The sequence below is a fragment of the Typopeltis vanoorti genome, chromosome 10 (genome assembly GCF_054136105.1).
Source record: "Typopeltis vanoorti isolate ZY-2024b chromosome 10, IOZ_Tvanoo_1.0, whole genome shotgun sequence".
Taxonomy (NCBI): Eukaryota; Metazoa; Arthropoda; class Arachnida; order Uropygi; family Thelyphonidae; genus Typopeltis; species Typopeltis vanoorti.
This window is the reverse complement of record NC_143558.1, coordinates 51,942,490-51,961,364: the sequence shown is the minus strand read 5'-3', so window position 1 is coordinate 51,961,364 and position 18,875 is coordinate 51,942,490. Positions and strand designations below refer to the sequence as shown.

Sequence of the window (18,875 nt, the reverse complement as noted above, 5' to 3'; positions counted from 1 at the left end):
GCCCCAGGGGGTCTGTTTTTGGGACACAGTGGTTTAAATTGTATGTAAATAACACTGGAAGAGTGATATACAGTTGTGGTGATAATGGTTATATACAGTGTCTGCAGATGATGCAAAGTTGGGTAGAGCTATGAGAAGTAGAGCAGTTGTTGTAGCCTTGCAGGACAACTTGAATAGACTGGGTGAAAGAGCATGCATAGGGATGTGAGCTCAATATAGCAAAGTGTAAAGGTTTTTTTTTTTTTTTTTAATTTGGAAAGCAAACATGGGGATGAAGAGTATAATATTGGTGGGAATATCTTACAAGAGGTGGAGGAGATGAAAGATCTGGGTGTGATGGTGAATAGGGACCTAAAATTTCAGGGACATATATTTACAAAAATTGTCAGGACAGCACAGCAGATTATGACAATGATGCAAAGAATACTAACATGTAGAAGTAATAGAAGTAAGGATGTTATGACCCCTTTGTACAAGGCTTTGATCAGACCACATATCGATTATTGTGCACAGATTTGGTCACCTAGTTGACTAAGTCAGTTTCTGGTCTCTGGAATGGGGAGTATGAGGACAGATTGAGAGAATGCTAATTGTAGAAGCTAGTGGATACAATAAAGAGGGATGGCATATAAGTTGACATATAAGTTGGTAAGGGGTAATTACAAGATTAATATAGATGAGATTTTTCACAGAATGGATGGGGGACAGGAGAGAAGAAGAGGCCATCTCTATAAGCTGTATAAGGAGGGTGTGATCAAGGGGTTAAGTGTAGATTTTTTTGAATGGAAAGTGATGGGTGTTTGAAATGTGCATTATCTGAAAGTGTGGTGAGTGCAGAGACTGTGAATATCAAGGTATGTCAAGTCAAGATATGATGAGCTGTGTATGTGTGTGAGAATGGGACCTCCCATGATGAGTCTCTAAACACCATGAAGGTCTGGTGATAATAATTATAATTTCAAGATCTCTTGCCTCAGCAGTCCCTTCTAGCCTAATTCAACAAATATAATATGCCAATGGACATCTGATCGCATCACAATGCACAAATTTTTATTTACTATCATGGAACAGACAGTCATTTTCACGTACACAATTTCAGCCTATCAAAATCATTCTGTAAATGCTGAATGCCCCCCCTAAGAAACACAAAGTCTATCATACCACTCCTTTAATCAGGAATGTGACAGACATACAGAAAACAGCTGTATGTTTCCTGTAAAATGCTTCCCAATGTTAACACGTTTGCAGCCACGCTCCCCGGACATAGTTTGTTACCGCACTCCAAGCACTTTCACTTCTACAAGGTCAGTACGAGTTATCTCATAGCTGGCTTATCAGACAGAATTTTGTTGCATACGTCAACTATGAGTAAACTCATATCATCCCCCACCTATGTCTTACATGTGCTGACAACTGTGTAATTTGAGTTCAGAGTCAGTGACGTTCAGCATTCAGTGCAGTAAGGTTTATTACATCTAGTCTTACAATTATTTAAAATTATCTAAATAAAAACCTTCAATTATGCCATGGCTAGTAAAAAAAAGCTTACTGATAAAGAATTAGAATCTTCTGCTAATATGAGTGATGATGAATGGAATACTATACTTTTGCTGAAATTATTTTCCTTCTACTAAGTCTCCCAGATGTGCTCTGCTTTATTCACCAGCCAAGGGTCCAAATTAACGTGCTTATACCATGGGTTAACTCATGCTCGGCATAGGAAATTGACATACGAGTATATTCATAGTTGGCTTGTGAGGCTCATATACCAACTACAAGTATACTCATAGTTGGTAGCGAACGTGTTAATAATAAGAACTGAATAACAGTAGACCAAGAACTGATCAACAGGGAATATTACTGGTCACCTTAAATCTTGCAGACTCATTTCACTCATATATCACTTTTTGATATTTGTCAGTTATCCCAGTCAACCATTCTCTTATCCAAGCTAACAGTTTATAATCCAATCTTATATCCTCCAACATATGTAACTTTCTATGCTGTATCCTATCAAATGCCTTAGCAAAAGTTAAAAAATATCAAGCATTTTCCATGTCTAACTTAAACACGACATTATTATGAAACGTGTGCAAGTTAATCAAGCATGACCTTCTACTTTGCATCTGCCACTGACATGCCATCTGCATTCAGCCAAGTTATCCTTTCATATCCATTCTTTCTTCTACTTGTAACATAAAAACAGAATTATTCTGGTTGTATTTAGCTTAAAGAGTCAGTTCTTTTCATATGCAGACTTAGCTTTTCCTTACAATACTTCTAACATTTATGAAGCTGTTTCAAAAAGGTGAAGAACCTTTATAAGGACTTTTCAAATTAAAATGAGTTATTCAGATAATTACAAAAAAGAGATGGCCGAGTTTTTACCTTCAGGAAACAATGTGAACAGAAATGAGTTAACCAGACTAAAATGAATCTTAGAATCTTTTGATTTGTGACAAGCTGGAGAAAGAATGATTAAGGTAAGATGATGTTAGTGGTCATAAATCGTAGACTATTAGCTGTAGTAGAGGACAAAGTCAAGATACTGAACAAACAACAGTCCATCAGGATATTTCATCATCATCATCATACGTATCAAGGATTTAGGCCTAGCATGGCCTATTCCGGCCTTAGAAGTCATTGTTGAATCATTTATTATTATTATTATTATTATTCAGGCCTCCAAGGAGTCAAAAGACTCATCGAGGGAGGTCCTTCCTAAGACATAAAGTCTGTCAAGACTCACTGAAGGGAGGTCCCCCCCTGAGAAACACAAAGTCTATCATACCACTCTTTAAACTCACTGACCGTTCTCGCTCCCACCACTCCATCAGGCAATGCATTCCATGGCTCAACCACCCTCCACACAAAGAAACCACTCCTTACCCTCTTGCTCACAGTTTCCTTTCGTAACTTCCAGGGATGGCCTCTTGTCATCACTCCTTCCCGCTGATCAACCAAGCGAAAGAACTCCCCAGTGTCAACCCTGTAACCACCTCTCAACAGTTTAAAAGTCTCAATCATATCACCTCTCCTTCTTCTATCCACCAAACTCTGCAGTCCACATTCTCTCAGCCGATCCTCATAACTATCCTTGTACAGTCCTGAAACCATCTTTGTCATCCGTCTTTGTATCCTTTCCACAGTTAATTTATCCCCTTCAAATCCTGGGGACCAAATCTGAGAACAATAGTCCAAGTGTGGTCTGATCAGAGACTTATACAATGGAATGATAACCCTCTTATCTCTGCAGGTCAGTGTCCTTCTCATAATAGCAGCAATCCTCTGTGTTACCTTCACCACCTTTGCAATATGTCCCCTAAACTTCAGGTTTCTATCAATCATCAACCCCAGATCTCTTGTCTCCCCTACTTCCTCCAGTATAACTCCTCCCATAGAGTATGCAGCATCCCATCAATGTTTCCCAAACCTCAAGACCTTACATTTTGCTGCATTAAACTGACACCCCCCATTCATTTGCCCATCTATCTAGCTTATTTAAATCCTCTTGCAGGGCTACCACATCTGCACTATTACTAATAATCTTTCCCAGCTTCGCATCATCTGCAAACAACTGAATATAAGAGGACGTCCTGGTTTTCTTTTTCCTAATGGCTGGTACTTTAAGGCTTGTTTTGGTAATCTTTTTGTTTTCTTTCTTTGAACATGTTCCATCCATTTATGTTTATATTTTTTAATTTTTTCTATTACTGGTTCTCGGTTTAATTCTTTCATAATATCTTCATTTCTTTTGTGATCAAATAGGGTATACTTTGCAGTTTTTCTCATAAACTTCATTTCTGCTGTTGTTAATCTTTGTTTGTCTTTTTGTTTTATTGTTCAGATTTCGCTTCCATACATTAAGACCGGTAAGGCTAATGTATTGTATACTTTTAGCCTGGTTTGTTTTTGAACTAGGTTTGGTTTAAATATAGAGTTAATTACACCTGTTATTTTTAAATATTTTGCAATTTTTATGTTTATATCTTTTTCATTTTCATAAGTGATCATACATCCTAGGTAGTTAAATGAATTCACCTGTTCTAAGATCTTGTTATCTATTACTATTTTAGTTCTTGCTGGATCTTGTCCTTTAAAGGCCATAGTTTTTGATTTTTCTGTTGATATTATCATACCATAATCTTTGGATATCTCATTTAGATTTAAAATAGCTTTCTGCAAGTTATCTTCAGAATTTGTAATTATTATTTGGTCGTCTGCAAAGAGGAGAGTGTTTAAGTTAACTGTAGGTGAAAGTTTAATTCCTTGGTGTAAATTTTTACTCCATTTTATTATTATTTCATTTAAGTAGATATTAAAAAGAGTTGCTGAGAGGGGACATCACTGTCGGACCCCTTGGTTTATCTCTCTTGTATATGATAGCTCATGATTTAATCTTATTTGTATTTGATTATTTTCATATATACTTGTGATAGCTATTAGGATATTATTTGGTATTTGTCTTTCTTTTAATATGTTAAATAATATGTTTCTTTTAACTTTGTCAAATGCTTTTTCAAAGTCAATAAATGCAATATGTGTTTCCAAATTATATTCTCTTCTTTTCTCTGCTATTAATTTTAGGCAAAAGGCTGGGTCTATACATGATCGTCCTTTTCTAAATCCATTCTGTACCTCTAGAATAAAGTTTTCGGAATATTCCATTAGTTTGTTATTTAAGATTCTGCTATATATTTTGTAACAGGAATTTAGTATACTGATACCTCTATAGTTTTTAGGGTCATCTCTATTACCTTTCTTAAAGATAGGAATCGCAATTGCTTTTTTTCCATTCTATTGGGGGGGGGGGATACCAGTTGAGTAAATTTTATTTAAAAATAGTAAGAGTATTTTTTTGAATCTTGTACCTGCGTATTTATATAGTTCTGAACCTAGCTTATCTTCTCCAGGTGATTTTCCGTTTCTTGTTTCTTTCAGGCTGATTTCTAATTCTTCTTCAGTTATTTCCTTTTCATTTTCGTTAATTGTTTGCCAGTTGTCTTTTTTAAAATATTTGTCTGTCCACAGTTCTGTGTAGTAATTTAGAAATTCTTCTAATTTTAATTCAGTGTTTAATTTTATGTTTTCTTTGGTATCTGCATTTAGGTGTTTCAAAATCTTATATACATTGGGTCTTATTTTATATAAATCATGTTCTAAATTAGAAACAAATTTATTCCATGATTCTCTATGTCTTTTTCTGACTTCTCTTTTAGCTATGGCTCTTATTCTTTTATATTCTATTTAATCTTCTAATCTTTTACTGCTTAACCATTTGTGATAGGCTTCTTTTTTCTTTTTAATTATTTCTTTGATTGTATCATCCCAGATCTTCAGTTTTTTTCTTTTATTGAATTTTTTGGTCTTTCCTAAGCTTTCATTTGCTGCTGCATTTAGTATCGTTTTTATATTAAGCCATTCTATTTCTATTTCTTCATTTTGTTTTATTTTATCTAGATATTGGTTAATTCTTTGTTCATATAGCCATTGTACATTTGTGCCATTCAATAGTCTAGTTTTATAAACAAATGTTTCAATTTTTCTTTCTGTTCTTGTTACTTGTAGCCATTTAGGTGGTAATCTTAATTTTATTTTAACAAGGAAGTGGTCACTGCTTATTTCATATCCTCTGTGAACTTTAACATCTAGTGAAACTTTTGATGTCTTTTCATTTAATATGAAGTAATCTAATATTGATTTCCATCCTCTTGCTGCCCAAGTATATTTATGTATGTCTTTATGTTTATAGAAGGAATTCATTATTTTTAGGTTATTATAAACTACAAAGTCAATCAATTTTTTACCATTTCTGTTTAGAGTGTGTTCTCCATGTATTCCTATATTATTATTAATTTTACTGTTTCCAATTCTTGCATTTAAGTCTCCTGCTAAAATTATGTAGTCATTTTTATTTATTTTATTATATATGTTTTGTAGCTGATTATAAAAATCAATATTATCCTGTTCTCTTCCTTCTTCTGGGGCATATAAACCAATTATTGTTAAATAGCCTCTATCTATTTTTATTCTAGCTTCTATTATTCTTTCATTCCATAATTTATAATGTTTTAACTGTTTTGAAAGGGAGTTATGTATCCAAATCATGACTCCTGCTTGTGCTCTTTGGTCTCTGTCAACTCCACTGTATATCACATTAAAATTTTCAGTTCTCATAGTTCCTTTTAATTTCTTTTTTGTTTCAGTGATTATTGCTATTTTAAAATTTCTTTCATTTAGTAATTGGTCTAATTCTATTTCTTTATATGCTATTCCTCTTACATTCCAGTTTGCTATGTGTATTATATTTTGTCGTTTCCATTTTCGTTTTCCCTTTTCTATTCCAGGGTCGTTTCCCATAGATTCAATCCAATTATCTTTTTCTGTCAGCTTACAAGTAGGAATATGTTCTCCATGTCAGGGGACTAGCCTGACGATGGAATAGTTCAGTGGTAGGGCTGCTACCTTAAGGCTTCTGAACTAGTCTTCTTCCGAATTTAAACCCATAGGAGGAATAGGGTATAATGAGGGGGAAAGAGTATATTATAGAAGAAATATAGTAAGGTTTATAGAGAGGGCATAGTTGTAAGGCCAGAAATGAAAAGGCTCCATGGCCCTAGAGTACTCTAATTGCATAAGGGTCAGTCATTCTCATAAATTCTCATAATCCATTCTCATAAATATAGGAAAAATATTTTTGAGTAGGAATGGTAGAGAATAAATTGATGCTGAATAAGAAGGAAGTATATGAGGAATTAAGTAAACTCAATGTTCAGTAAGGTAATAGGAATCAATGATATATCACTGTCTGATTGGACAGAATGTTCCAGAGAGTGATCATTCTCAATATTTCAAAGGGATTCATGTCTTCTATCGAAGTCTCCTGAGCAAGCTGCCATCTTATGGCCTCCTTTATCCAAGGTTAAGCATTGCACGTGATGTCCTTTCACAAATTTAAGTCACTTTCAACATTTCAACACTGGACATGATGGATGATTCAGAATCATTCTCCTCTGCATTATATGGCATGTAACAACATACTACTAAATATCTAAAATTGGCATTATCATTGTTGCTTTCTTCAAATTCCATATTGCAACTCTTCTGAAATTATCAGTAATGCGCTACCTCCTCTTTCAACTTTTCTGTCTTTTTGAAAAATGTTATAATGATCACATTCTATTCCTGTGACATCCTCTGTTAAACATGTCTCATTGACACCAATGATTAATGTATATATACATAGTATATACATAATACTTAAATTGTGATGTGAGCATATTGTATTGTGGTTGATGAGGAGGACCTTGACACAAAGAAGTGAAGAGGTTATGGTTCCCTTGTATAAAGCATTAATCAGGTCACACATGGATCACTATGTACATCTTTACCTGATACATTAGTAAAAGTCTGAAGATGACTAAGGTAATTTCCAGTCTGTGGAATTTAGGATACAAAGAAAGACTGAAGAAATGCCATTTGCAGAGCCTTGTGAATAGGAGGAAGGCAAGGGGATGGGGAATATGATTGAGATATATAAGTTGGTAAAGGAATGTTGTCAGATAATATGGAATAGCTCTTTCACTGGAAGGAGACAGGAGTAGAACAAGTTGCCATCTATTAATGCTGTATAAGAGGTTGTATGTGGTTCATGAGTGGAATATATTACCACACGGCTCAATGAACTTCTTGTGTGGTAAGAATCTCCCAAAATGAGTTTTTTTTACTCCATGGATGTCTAATGTTATTATTAAAATAATAATAATAAAAAACAAGCAAACTAGCTGGAGAATGTGCAAAATTAACCAAAAATACACCCACCTCCTAGCTTTAGTTGTTTAGTAACAAAACCAAGTAATTTTTTTTCCTTTCATTTTTAACTACATATTTTATTAATTTATTATTTTAGTGTTATTTATTTGGCTGCTGGTTAAATTTAAACAAGAGTTAGAATATCATTTAGAATTGATATCAAAAGCTTACCTTATAACTCTGCAACTGAGCTCTCTTTTCTGAAAGATTTGGTTTCAGCTGTACTTCCTTACAAATCTGATTTGTGAGTTCTGATAGCCATGTTGCTACTTGCTTGCAACTGAAATGCAATGATTCAGAAAAAAAAAAAAAAAAAGAAAAATGTTGAAAACATAAAATGAAAATAAAATTTCATTAGAAGTTGAAATCTTATAAAAGCTAATATGTTCAATAATTTCTATAAATGCAAATAAATGCTCAATAATAGGAAAACTTAAATTAATATAATGACTAACATATGATGATTATCATCCATATAATTATGTAGCAATAATAAAAAAACTAATTATAATTAGAAAGTTTGGATTACCATTAGTTATAACACTTGTGTTTATCCTTCATTATCCTCTTTACTCTGCTACTATCCCCTTTTATCATTCCTATTGTGCAACAAAGTTAATAGTTTTTTGTTCTTTTTTATTTAATTTTTATGACATCACCTTTGAAACCCACCTTTTGGCAACTCATATAGGCAAATATGACTTCTCCATTACTTTCACCTTAGTATCACCACCTCTGGGTCTGGCTCCTACTGACGGGACCTCAATAAAGGTCGAAACCGGTCTGGGTAGTGGCCCTTCCCTTAATGCATAGCATTATATATGTCCACAAGGAGATGTGCTTTGCATTATGGGAGATACTAAGACAGGTAGTGATGAGAGCTTAGTCCACCTTTACCACAAGTTGCTTCAGTCCTGAAGATACTTCAGGTGCAAACTTGTTTGCTTACACTTGAATAAAGGATTAAACTAAATTTATTAAAACAAAACATCTGCTCCAGAGATTCTAGGTATTGGTAATTGGGAAACAAATCTAGAAAGCATAATTGTATTTAATGAAATAGATGGCAATGCTGATTTTGTTTTCATAGAATTTTGTTTATTTTTGATAACTTGGTGTAAATACAATTGTAAGACTTAATTATTATTATCATTATTATTATTATTATTAACACCAGATGTTCATGGAGTCACATTGTCATATAGAATGCAAGTAGAATCTCTTTATTTCTACATATAGAGATCCTCTGCATCATCGTCATAATTTGAAGTGTTGACTTCATAACTTGTGTAATGTGACTTCTGAACTTCATATCCTTGTCCACCACCACTCCAAGGTCTCTTATCAGCTCAACTTCCTCCAAAATTTCACCACAAACTGTATACTTCACATCCCATTGTTGCCTACCAAATTTCAGAACATTACGCTTTGTAACATTGAACGGCTATCTCCATAATTTTGCCCATTCATACAATCTATTCAATTTCTCCTGTAAGGCCACATCTGGTTTGATTCCTAATCTCCCCCTCACTCCAATTTTGCATCATTTGCAAACAGTTGTATATCACCCATTAACCCATTCAAATCATTAACATGCAAATTAAATAAAATGGTCCCAAAAAAGACTTCTGTGGCACCCCCACTAGTAACTTTTCTTTTCTGAGATACTGCACATCCCATACACAACTTGCTGGTATCTGCCTGAGAGTCAGTTGCCTATCCATTCACTAACCTATCATGCAATCCATCTGCTTAAGTTTAGTTCCCAACTTGTGATGTGACAGTCTATTAGAAGCCTTTGCAAAATATAATAAATTTTGTTTAATCCTTTATCCAAGTGTAAGCAAACAAAGTTTGCACCTGAAAATTTCGATCTTTATTGGGGTGTATTTAAGTAAAGACTTCTCTAAAAGTTAGACGATCCCAAAAGATCACCCAACTCAGCATTGTTCCATTCAGTGACAGGCCCATCCGTCACCAAGAAGAACTTCTCAGCGTTGGCTCTGCCCAGTGGCAGGCTCACCCCATCACCAGACAGAGCCATAATCTCAGTGGTGGCCCTACTCAGAGACTGACAAAAACCTACCCCAAGCAGAGTCTCTCATATACCCCTTGTCAGTAGGAGGCAGACCCAAACGTGGAGATACTAAGGCAGAAGCAATAGGAGAGGTCATATTTACCTATACAAGTTTCCAACAGGTGTACCACCTTATTATTGAATTACTCTGGATTTAGAGAAAGATGCTGGATATTTATTTTGCACTTGTTAGACTATAATAAATTTAGTTTAATCCTTTATCCAAGTGTAAGCAAACAAAGTTTGCGCCTGAAAATATCTTCAGGACTGAGGTAAGGTGGTGCAACACCAGGCAACTCCGAGCAAAGGTGGACCAATCTCTCATCACTCCTTGTCTCAGTATCTCCCATAATGCAAAGCACATCTCTTTGTGGACATGTATACTTCTATGCATTAAGGAAAGGGCCACTACCCAGACCGGTTTCGACCTTTACTGAGGTCTCGTCAGTGGGAGGCAGACCTCAATAAAAGTCGAAACCGGTTTGGGTAGTGGCCCTTTCCTTAATGCATAGAAGTATACATGTCCACAAGTAGATGTGCTTTGCATTATGGGAGATACTGAGACAAGGAGTGATGAGAGATTGGTCCACCTTTGCTTGGAGTTGCCTGGTGTTGCACCACCACCTTACCTCAGTCCTGAAGTTATTTTCAGGCACAAACTTTGTTTGCTCACACTTGGATAAAGGATTAAACTAAATTTATTATAGGTCTAACCAAAACTTCAATCTAGCAATAGTTTCTCTAGTTCACTCACTCCAAAGGCATTCAAATGCAATCCATCACTTTTGTATAATTCCATTCTTCCCTCAAATACATGCTATACATCCAAAAACTGTACTCTCTTCTGCTCACACAGCTCTACCAGCATATAATTCCTGATTCTTGCTCTCTATCTCAACTCATCATTGTCATATCTCAGCAACACACTGTCAAACTTTCCCATTATACTGTTATCTTTCACCCTCCTCATTAACCTCCTGATATCTACCTTTACATTCTCCTTATACTTTGTGGGTTTATTACTGATGATTTTTTGTTTATTTTTATTTATTTTACTGAATTTTGAAGCTTTCATTGACTGAATCAATGAAAATTGAATGAATTTCATGAAGATTTATTGTAATTAACAGCATTGATTTTTCAAGAATGGTTCATTGTCATGAGTTCAGAATCTATGTGGTGGAATGTGGTGGACATGTTTGTAGAAAAACTCAGTAGGAAATGACAAAATGTATGGGCTTATAGAAAGTGCAATATTTTTCTGCACAACAAGTTATCAACACAGACTAATGGAATCAAGGCTAGCATAATTGCAGGTGCTAAAGACTGTATGAAGCACAGAATGAAAACGAACGAGACTATGGAAGTGAAAAAATGTATGAGAAGAAATAAAAGCAAGTTGGACTATGGAAATAAAGGAAAATAGGAATGTGGGAATAAAAGTGACAGAATGAGAGATAGCAAAGCTACATGAATGACAGAGAGTGAAATTGCAAGATGTAAGATTTGAAGAACATGTTGATCAGAATGAGAAATGAAGTGAAAAATATGTCGAGTGAGATTAGATATTCAGTGGAAGGAATGAAAGAGGGCCAATGGATAGAATGAAGTAAAGTAGAGAAAAAGAGGAGATGAATGATTTGAAAATGGCAATGCATGGAGATTCCATTATATCTTGGAATTAGATATCATTGGGGGGGAGAGAGAGAGACCACAAAGTCTATTTTCTAGGGTGGGGGGGAGAATGACCAAGAAAATTAACACTTTGGGTAAGAGAAGCAAAACAGCAAGAGCATGAGTAATGGTTGTGGGAATGGAACAAATGATTTTGTCAGAATAATAATTGATCAGAATAAGAGAATGTAGAGCCTCCATAGCTCAGTTGGTAGATGAAGCCTTTGGATGGAAAGACTTGGTTCAATTCCTGTCCATGACACCAGAAACCTTTATCAGGTCTTTTTGACTAAAGGTGAATTAGCCAGTGTCATATGAAGGTGGAGGGGTTTCCTTCTCCCATTAACTCAAGTTTTTCATCCCTCAAAACAGGAAAACAGGTCCCCAGGAGCGCGCGCACACGCATGCACGCACGCACGCACACACGCACGCACACACACACACACACACACACACACACACACACACACACACACATCAACAGACATAAATACTTACAATAGGTCACGGAAGGCAATGGGAAATCACCTTGGACCATAATCAATTCCCTAGTAAATAGCATATTGCCATCCCAGAAACCATAAGGTTGATTACTATACCACCACCAGGAGAATGTGAGGAAGAATATCAGGAAATTAGTGAGAAAATTGAAAGATAACAATGTGGTAAGATAGGTGTATTGGTATGGTGTGGTGTGGTGCCAAGGTATGACAATGATGATGTGAGATAAAGAGCAAGAATCATGAAAGGTATGTTGGCAGACACATGTGAGGAGTATATAATGTAGATTGTAAGTGTGTGGTATGTATTTGATGGAAGGATAGATTTGTAAAAAAGTGACAGACTGCATTTGGGTGTAAGTTAAATGAGTGACCCTTGCTAGAAAAAAGGTGCAATGAGTTATGCAAGCAAGGGATCAGAGGAAGTAAAAGGTAAAGTGAAACAGGTGAGACTGAAGTGCTTATTAACGGAAACAGTAATAGTGTAAGAGATGATGAAATATAAGGAGTGAAAGATAGACAGGGAAATGAGGGAGGGGCAGAGGGAGATATAACATAAAGAGAGTGGATGTAGGAAGCAGGATGATCAAAATAGGAATATGATGGCCCACAGTGTAAGGAGGAAGGAACTGAGTCTGAAGAGATATATGGGGCAAGTGTTGATAAAGGCAATTCAGCATGGGCAGTTGTGGGGAATCATAACTAACAGGTGCCATGGGGAGGACTGGTAACAACACACCTAAAAGCGAACAGCTATGTTTATTTATGAATGCTAGGAGCATCAGAAATAAAGAGGATGAAACTGTTTCATTGAATGAGTTGAATTTGTCCAAAATTTATGGGAATAAATGAAATATAGATGAGAAGGGTACTTTTGTTTCACGAGGAGAGAAAGGACAAGAAGGGAGAGACAGTGATGCTGATGATAGCAGATGAATCATGTCTGGTTAAGGTAAAGATGCAAGATGGAAACAGTGGCATTGATTTTAAGGTAGTATAGTTTGAAGCAGAGGTTGACAGAAGAGATAATTAAACAGATGTAGGTATAGGCAAGGGAATGTGGATAGTGGTGATGAAGAAATGTATAAACTTGGGTTAGTGGAACAAGGAAAGGGTGATTATAATTATGATATAATTGGGAATGAAGAGATGGCATTTTGGAATAAGTGTGCCCTCCTTTACATACTCCTATACTCCAGTATAGGAGTATGTAGAGGAGGGCACACAGAATCTTAGATCTCATCATTTCATCACAGGAGGTGATTTTGAAAAGGATTACATTTTCCTCCACTTGGTGAGAGTGATCATGAAGTGATATCTAGGTGGCAGTTAGACATATGAAGATTTCTATGATGAAAGGATATATGTGGGTACTGCAAGACTTGTGCTTATGAAAAGCTTAGGATATAGCTTGGAGCTACAGCATAGAATGAAGAATTAAGTTGAAGGAAGATAAATGCTGCTTAGGCACTGACCAAGATGATATTTAACAGCATCAATAAGGAAATGTATTCTAAAGGCCAAAAGGTAGAATAATGTAAGTGTAAAATGGATGAATGAAGGGATTAAGTATGAAATGTGGAAGTGAAAGAAGCCCCTCCAATGGCAGCATGAGATAAACAATAATCATTGAAAAAAGAGTATAAAGAGCAGGCTAAGAAAGTGACTCAGTTTGAGGACAGCAAAAGGGGAGCATAAAGAGAAATTAGCAACTCAGATGAAGAAAAATCCTAGAGAGATTTTTTCACTATGTGGAAAACAGAAGAAAGAATTATTATGGCAAGATGATGTTAATGGATGAAAATAGTAGATAGATAACTGCTGCAAAGGACATAGCTGAGGTATTCAGCAATCATCAGGGTGTTTCATCCTCATCAATGTGAACTCATGTGAAGTCCAAGTATAGAGAAAATGGGCGAAAATGGCTTACTGGTGAGCAAGCAAGAGATATATGAGGAGTTCAATAAGCCCGATGTCAATAATGCAAGAGGACTAGATGACATCACTATATGCCTTAAGAAATGCTTGGTAGTATAGTAGTAAGTATCCCTCTCGATCACAGGCGAGACCGAGGTTTAATTCCCTGCCGGGGAGAGGAGTGCCTTATAGTGCCTCCATGGCACAATTGGAAGAATGATAGTACAGTGTGCCAAAAAAAAAATTTTACCTTGCATATAATAAATGTTAAAGATACCAAGCAATTTTAAACCTGGTTTTACTCCATTTCCCAAGTAAGCAAACAGACAAACAAGTCAAGTTTGCACCTGCAAGTGTTGCAAGTCTAGCTGATCCTACAGGTAGTGTAAGACCAAGGCAACTCATGGTAAAAGTAGAATAAGCTCTGATCACTAATCTTAATATTTACCCTTTATGTCAAAACACATCTCCTAGAGGAGATGTATGATGTTTTGTATTAAAGCCAAGGGGGCCACTACCCATAATACAAAACATCATCTCCTCTAGGAGATGTGTTTTGGCATTAAGTGTAATTAAGATTAGTAAGCAGAGCTTATTCTACTTTTACCATGTGTTGCCTTGGTCTTGCACTACCTATAGGATCAGCTAGACTTGCAACACTTGCAGGCACAAACTTGACTTGTTTGTCTGTTTGTTTACTTGGGAAATGGAGTAAAACCAGGTTTAAAATTGCTTGGTATCTTTAACATTTAGTACAGTGTGCCCTTTGACTGGAAAAGATCTGAGTTCGATTCTCATCATGAAGAGAGGAATCTTTATATGTTTTTTTTTTTTTTTTTTCAATTGAAGGTGAGTTAGCCATCTGATATGGAGGTAGCAAGGTTATGCTTCTCCCAGAAACTTGGATTTTTCATCCCACATACAGACAAATCGGCCTTGAGAACACAAACAATTTACAGACAAAAATACTAATGGTGGGCAGTAGATGGCATTGGTGTAGGTGATGATGGTAATGGCAGTTTGCTCTAACTGGTGGAGACAGAGAGTTGTAGAATAGGTGATCTCCCTCAATGAATCTTCAGATCCTTTCAGGTGTCATGTAATAATAATAATAATAAATGTTTCAAGGAATTAGTGTTAGTCATTTAACAAGAGTTTTGCAACAGCACAATCTCAAGGGAGTGGAAAAGAGTAGAAATTGTTACACTTTAAAAGGATGGTGATAAGGCTAAAGATACAAATTATATGTCAAAGTGTATACCTGAAGTTAAGGTGTTGGAGAGGTTGGTGAGAGAGCTAGAATACAGAAGTGGGTTTATGACATCAGTATTGTCACAGACAATACTGATGTCATAACAAACTATGCTGGAGTCTGTGACTTCAGCATAGTTTGTTAAAAGAGGTCCTATAGCATGTGTCTGGTTCTTAGGTATTACTAAGTATGGGAGTACAGGATCCCAAAAAAGGTAAGTGCTGTTGGTGTGTAGCAGGGTCTGTTCTGGGGCCATAATTTAACTTGAATATTGATGATATTGATAGGTGGCATTGAGAGAGTTATGAAATTGCTTGCTGATGTGGTGAAATAGGAAGAATAATGAGGAATCAAGCAGATGTTGTGACCTTAGGGGACTTGAATAGATTATATGAGTGGGTATATGAATAGAACTATCAGTTCGATGTTGCAAAGTGTAAAGTTGTGAAATTTGATAGGCAAGAATGAGATGCAAGTTATACAATTGGTGGGGAATTTTTGAAGGCGATGAGAAAGCAAGAGATCTGGGAATGGTGATGAACAAAGACCTGAAATTCAGGGAACGTTTTACAAATTGTGAAATCATCATTTGTTATGGCAGTGATGTAGAGGACCTTAATGTGCAGAAATAAAGAATTTATGGTTCCATTATATAAGGCTTGATCAGGTTTCATGTTGATTATTTTATACAGATTTGGTTTTCATTGTAATGAGAATATATCAAAAATGAACCAAGAGAAGATTGAGTGAATAAAATTTTGCAAAGCATCATGAATAGGAGGATGAAAAGGATATAATGAGATGTTTAAGTTAGTAACAAGTTGTTACCAGGTAAATGTTGAAGAAAGTTTTCACAGAAGGGGATGACGAAAGGGGGAAGAACAAAGATATATCACTGGAAACTGTATAAGGAGGGTGTGAATGCAGATACACTGAATGAGTTTGCAGCACAGTTTGATAGACTTAACAGAGTGTCTCCAATGATGAGTCTTTTGACTACATGGAGGGCTGGTGTTATACTAATAATAATAATTAGTATCATGTGAAGGCTAATGGTCATATAATCATGAGATTTCACCATACTCTAGAGACCCAGTATGTCCTCTTGATACAACATTTGGCTTAACATTGCAACAGTGGTGATGGTGGAAGAGATCCAATATTCTCATTAGTCATCTTGATTCCTCATATCAGGTCAACAGCCATAGAATACCAGAACAGTAATAATTGATTAATCTCTGGATTATTACTAGCTTTCAATTATCAGTTTTCTTCCAAATTAATCTATTTCTCCAATAATATTCTCACATCTAACATTTCTTTCTTCTCAGGTGCTTTAAAATGCATCAATCTGCATGTTCGTCTGTTATGATAGCCTTACCTCTCTTTTATGCCTTTATGCAATGCAACCGATTTCCCAGCTTTCTACAGCTTTTCAAATCAAAAAATCAGCTAATGCCTTTTTATTCCCATATAGAGGGAGTAGGCGAGGCTGTTTTTAGCCCTATCTAACTTTTGGAGACTGAGTGGGCAGTTCAATCTCCACTGGTACCAATCAGAGATAGCTGGCCCAAGGCTATCACTAATTAAGCGGCACGCAGTGAAGAGAGACAGCCCAACAAGTGCCACAATCTCGTGGTCGCTAACCCTAACACTCGTATTTAATGTCTGAAATAATGTGACTTCTATGGTCGATTTTCTTGTGTTTACGGGACGAAAAAAACTGAGTTTCCGGGAGAAAAAGCCCGCTTGCCCATTCCAGAGATCGACTAACTTGGGAAACGGTCGAAAAGAGGCTTAGAAAAATTTCTTCTAGTCGATGACTAGATTCGAAACCAAGAAGTCTTCCTTCGTGCGGTTAAGCGCTGTGGTGTGCAAACGTCACATCCACTGAGCTACACAGGCTCTTCAACCTACCTAAATCTGACACTGAAATAAAAAACTCAGGTGAATAGCATTGGCAATTCCTAGCAAATTCTCATAATATTTTTATATTATTTTTATTATTTCATGACACCTCCAAGGAGTCCGAAGACTCATCAAGGAAGGGCACCTACTCTACAATTCTCTGTGTCCACAACATAATCCACCAACTACTACTAACATCATCGTCTACATCAAAGTCATCTACTGCCCACTACCAAATCCACCACTAGTATTATTATTATTATTATTATTATTATTCAGGCCTCTATGGAGTCAAAAGACTCACTGTGAGCGGTCCTTCCTAGGAAACACAAAGTCTATGTTAACACTCCTTAAACTCATTGACAGTTCTTGCTCTCACCACTCTATCAGGCAATGCATTCCACGATTCAACCACCCTCCATGCAAAGAAACCACTCCTAACCCTCTTGCTCACAGCTTCCTTATGCAACTTCTAGGGATGGCCCCTTGTCATCCCTCCTTCCTGCTGTTATACCAAGCGAAAGAACTCCCCAGTGTCAACCCTGTAACTACCTCTCAACAATTTAAAAGACTCAATCATATCACCTCTCCTTCTTCTATCTACCAAACTCTACAGTCCACATTCCCTCAGCCGCTCCTCATAACCAACATTGTATAGTCTTAAAACCATCTTTGTTATCTGCCTTTGTACCCTTTCCACACTTAATTTATCCCCTTCAAATCCTGGGGGACTAAATTTGAGAATAATAGTCCAAGTATGGTCTGATCAAGGCTTTATACAAAAGAATAACCACCCGTTTATCCCTACAGTCAGTGTCCTTCTCAGTATTGCAGCAATCCTCTGGGTTACCTTCACCACCTTTGCAATATGTTCCCTGAATTTCAGTTTTCTATCAATCATCAACCACAGATCTCTTGTCTCCCCTACTTCCTCCAGTAAAGCTCCCTCATTCGAGTATGCATCAATGTATCCCAAATTTCAAGACTTTAGATTTTCCTGCATTAAACCAATACTCCCATTCATTTGCCCATTTGTCCAGTTTATTCAAATTCTCTTGAATGGCTACCACATCTGCACTATTGCTAATAACCCTTCCTAGTTTCACATCATCTACAAATAACCAAACCCTGCAATCCACTGACAATGTCATTGATATAAAGATTAAACAAACAGGTCCTAGTACTGAACCCTGTGGTACCCCACTTGTAACCTTCTGCTGTCTTGATATTACCCCACCATACACAACTCTGATACCTATCAGCAGTGGCATTGCTAGGGCTTTTGCTGCCTAGGGCGATCCCCAATTTGCCGCCCCTCTCAATACACACCAAAAATACTACAAAAAGTCAAAACGACATATAGGATAAAGTTCAAAGTGCCCCCCCCCCCCCCCCCGTAGCCACTCCACTGCCTATCAGATAGGCAATCCTGAATCCAGTTGACTAACCTTACATCTAAACCCATGTGCTGCAACTTAAATATCATCTTATCATTTGGCACCCTGTCAAATGCCTTTGCAAAATCAAAAAAAAAAAAAAAAAGCAGAATATGCCTTTTCCTCATCAACTGCTTTTGTCAGGTTATTATAAAAGGCAATCATATTACTAAAGCAAGAGCGCCCCTTAACAAATCAATGTGGACTCTCATAGATAACAGTACCCTCACTGCCCAACGTTGTATATGGTTCCTCACTAATTTCTCCAACACCTTAACAACCTCGAATTTGCCCTATCC

The 18,875-nt window shown here is 36.4% G+C and overlaps 1 protein-coding gene across 1 annotated transcript in view; it reads right to left on the bottom strand.

The window, feature by feature from the left end:
* Positions 1-18,875, bottom strand: part of LOC150102416 (muscle-specific protein 300 kDa-like) — a 1,203,500-nt gene that overhangs the window by 1,013,491 nt on the left and 171,134 nt on the right. The window contains exon 12 of the mRNA XM_090399574.1: positions 7,984-8,092. Coding sequence (XP_090255700.1) covers positions 7,984-8,092 — 109 coding nt within the window. The remainder of the gene's footprint in view (positions 1-7,983; positions 8,093-18,875) is intronic.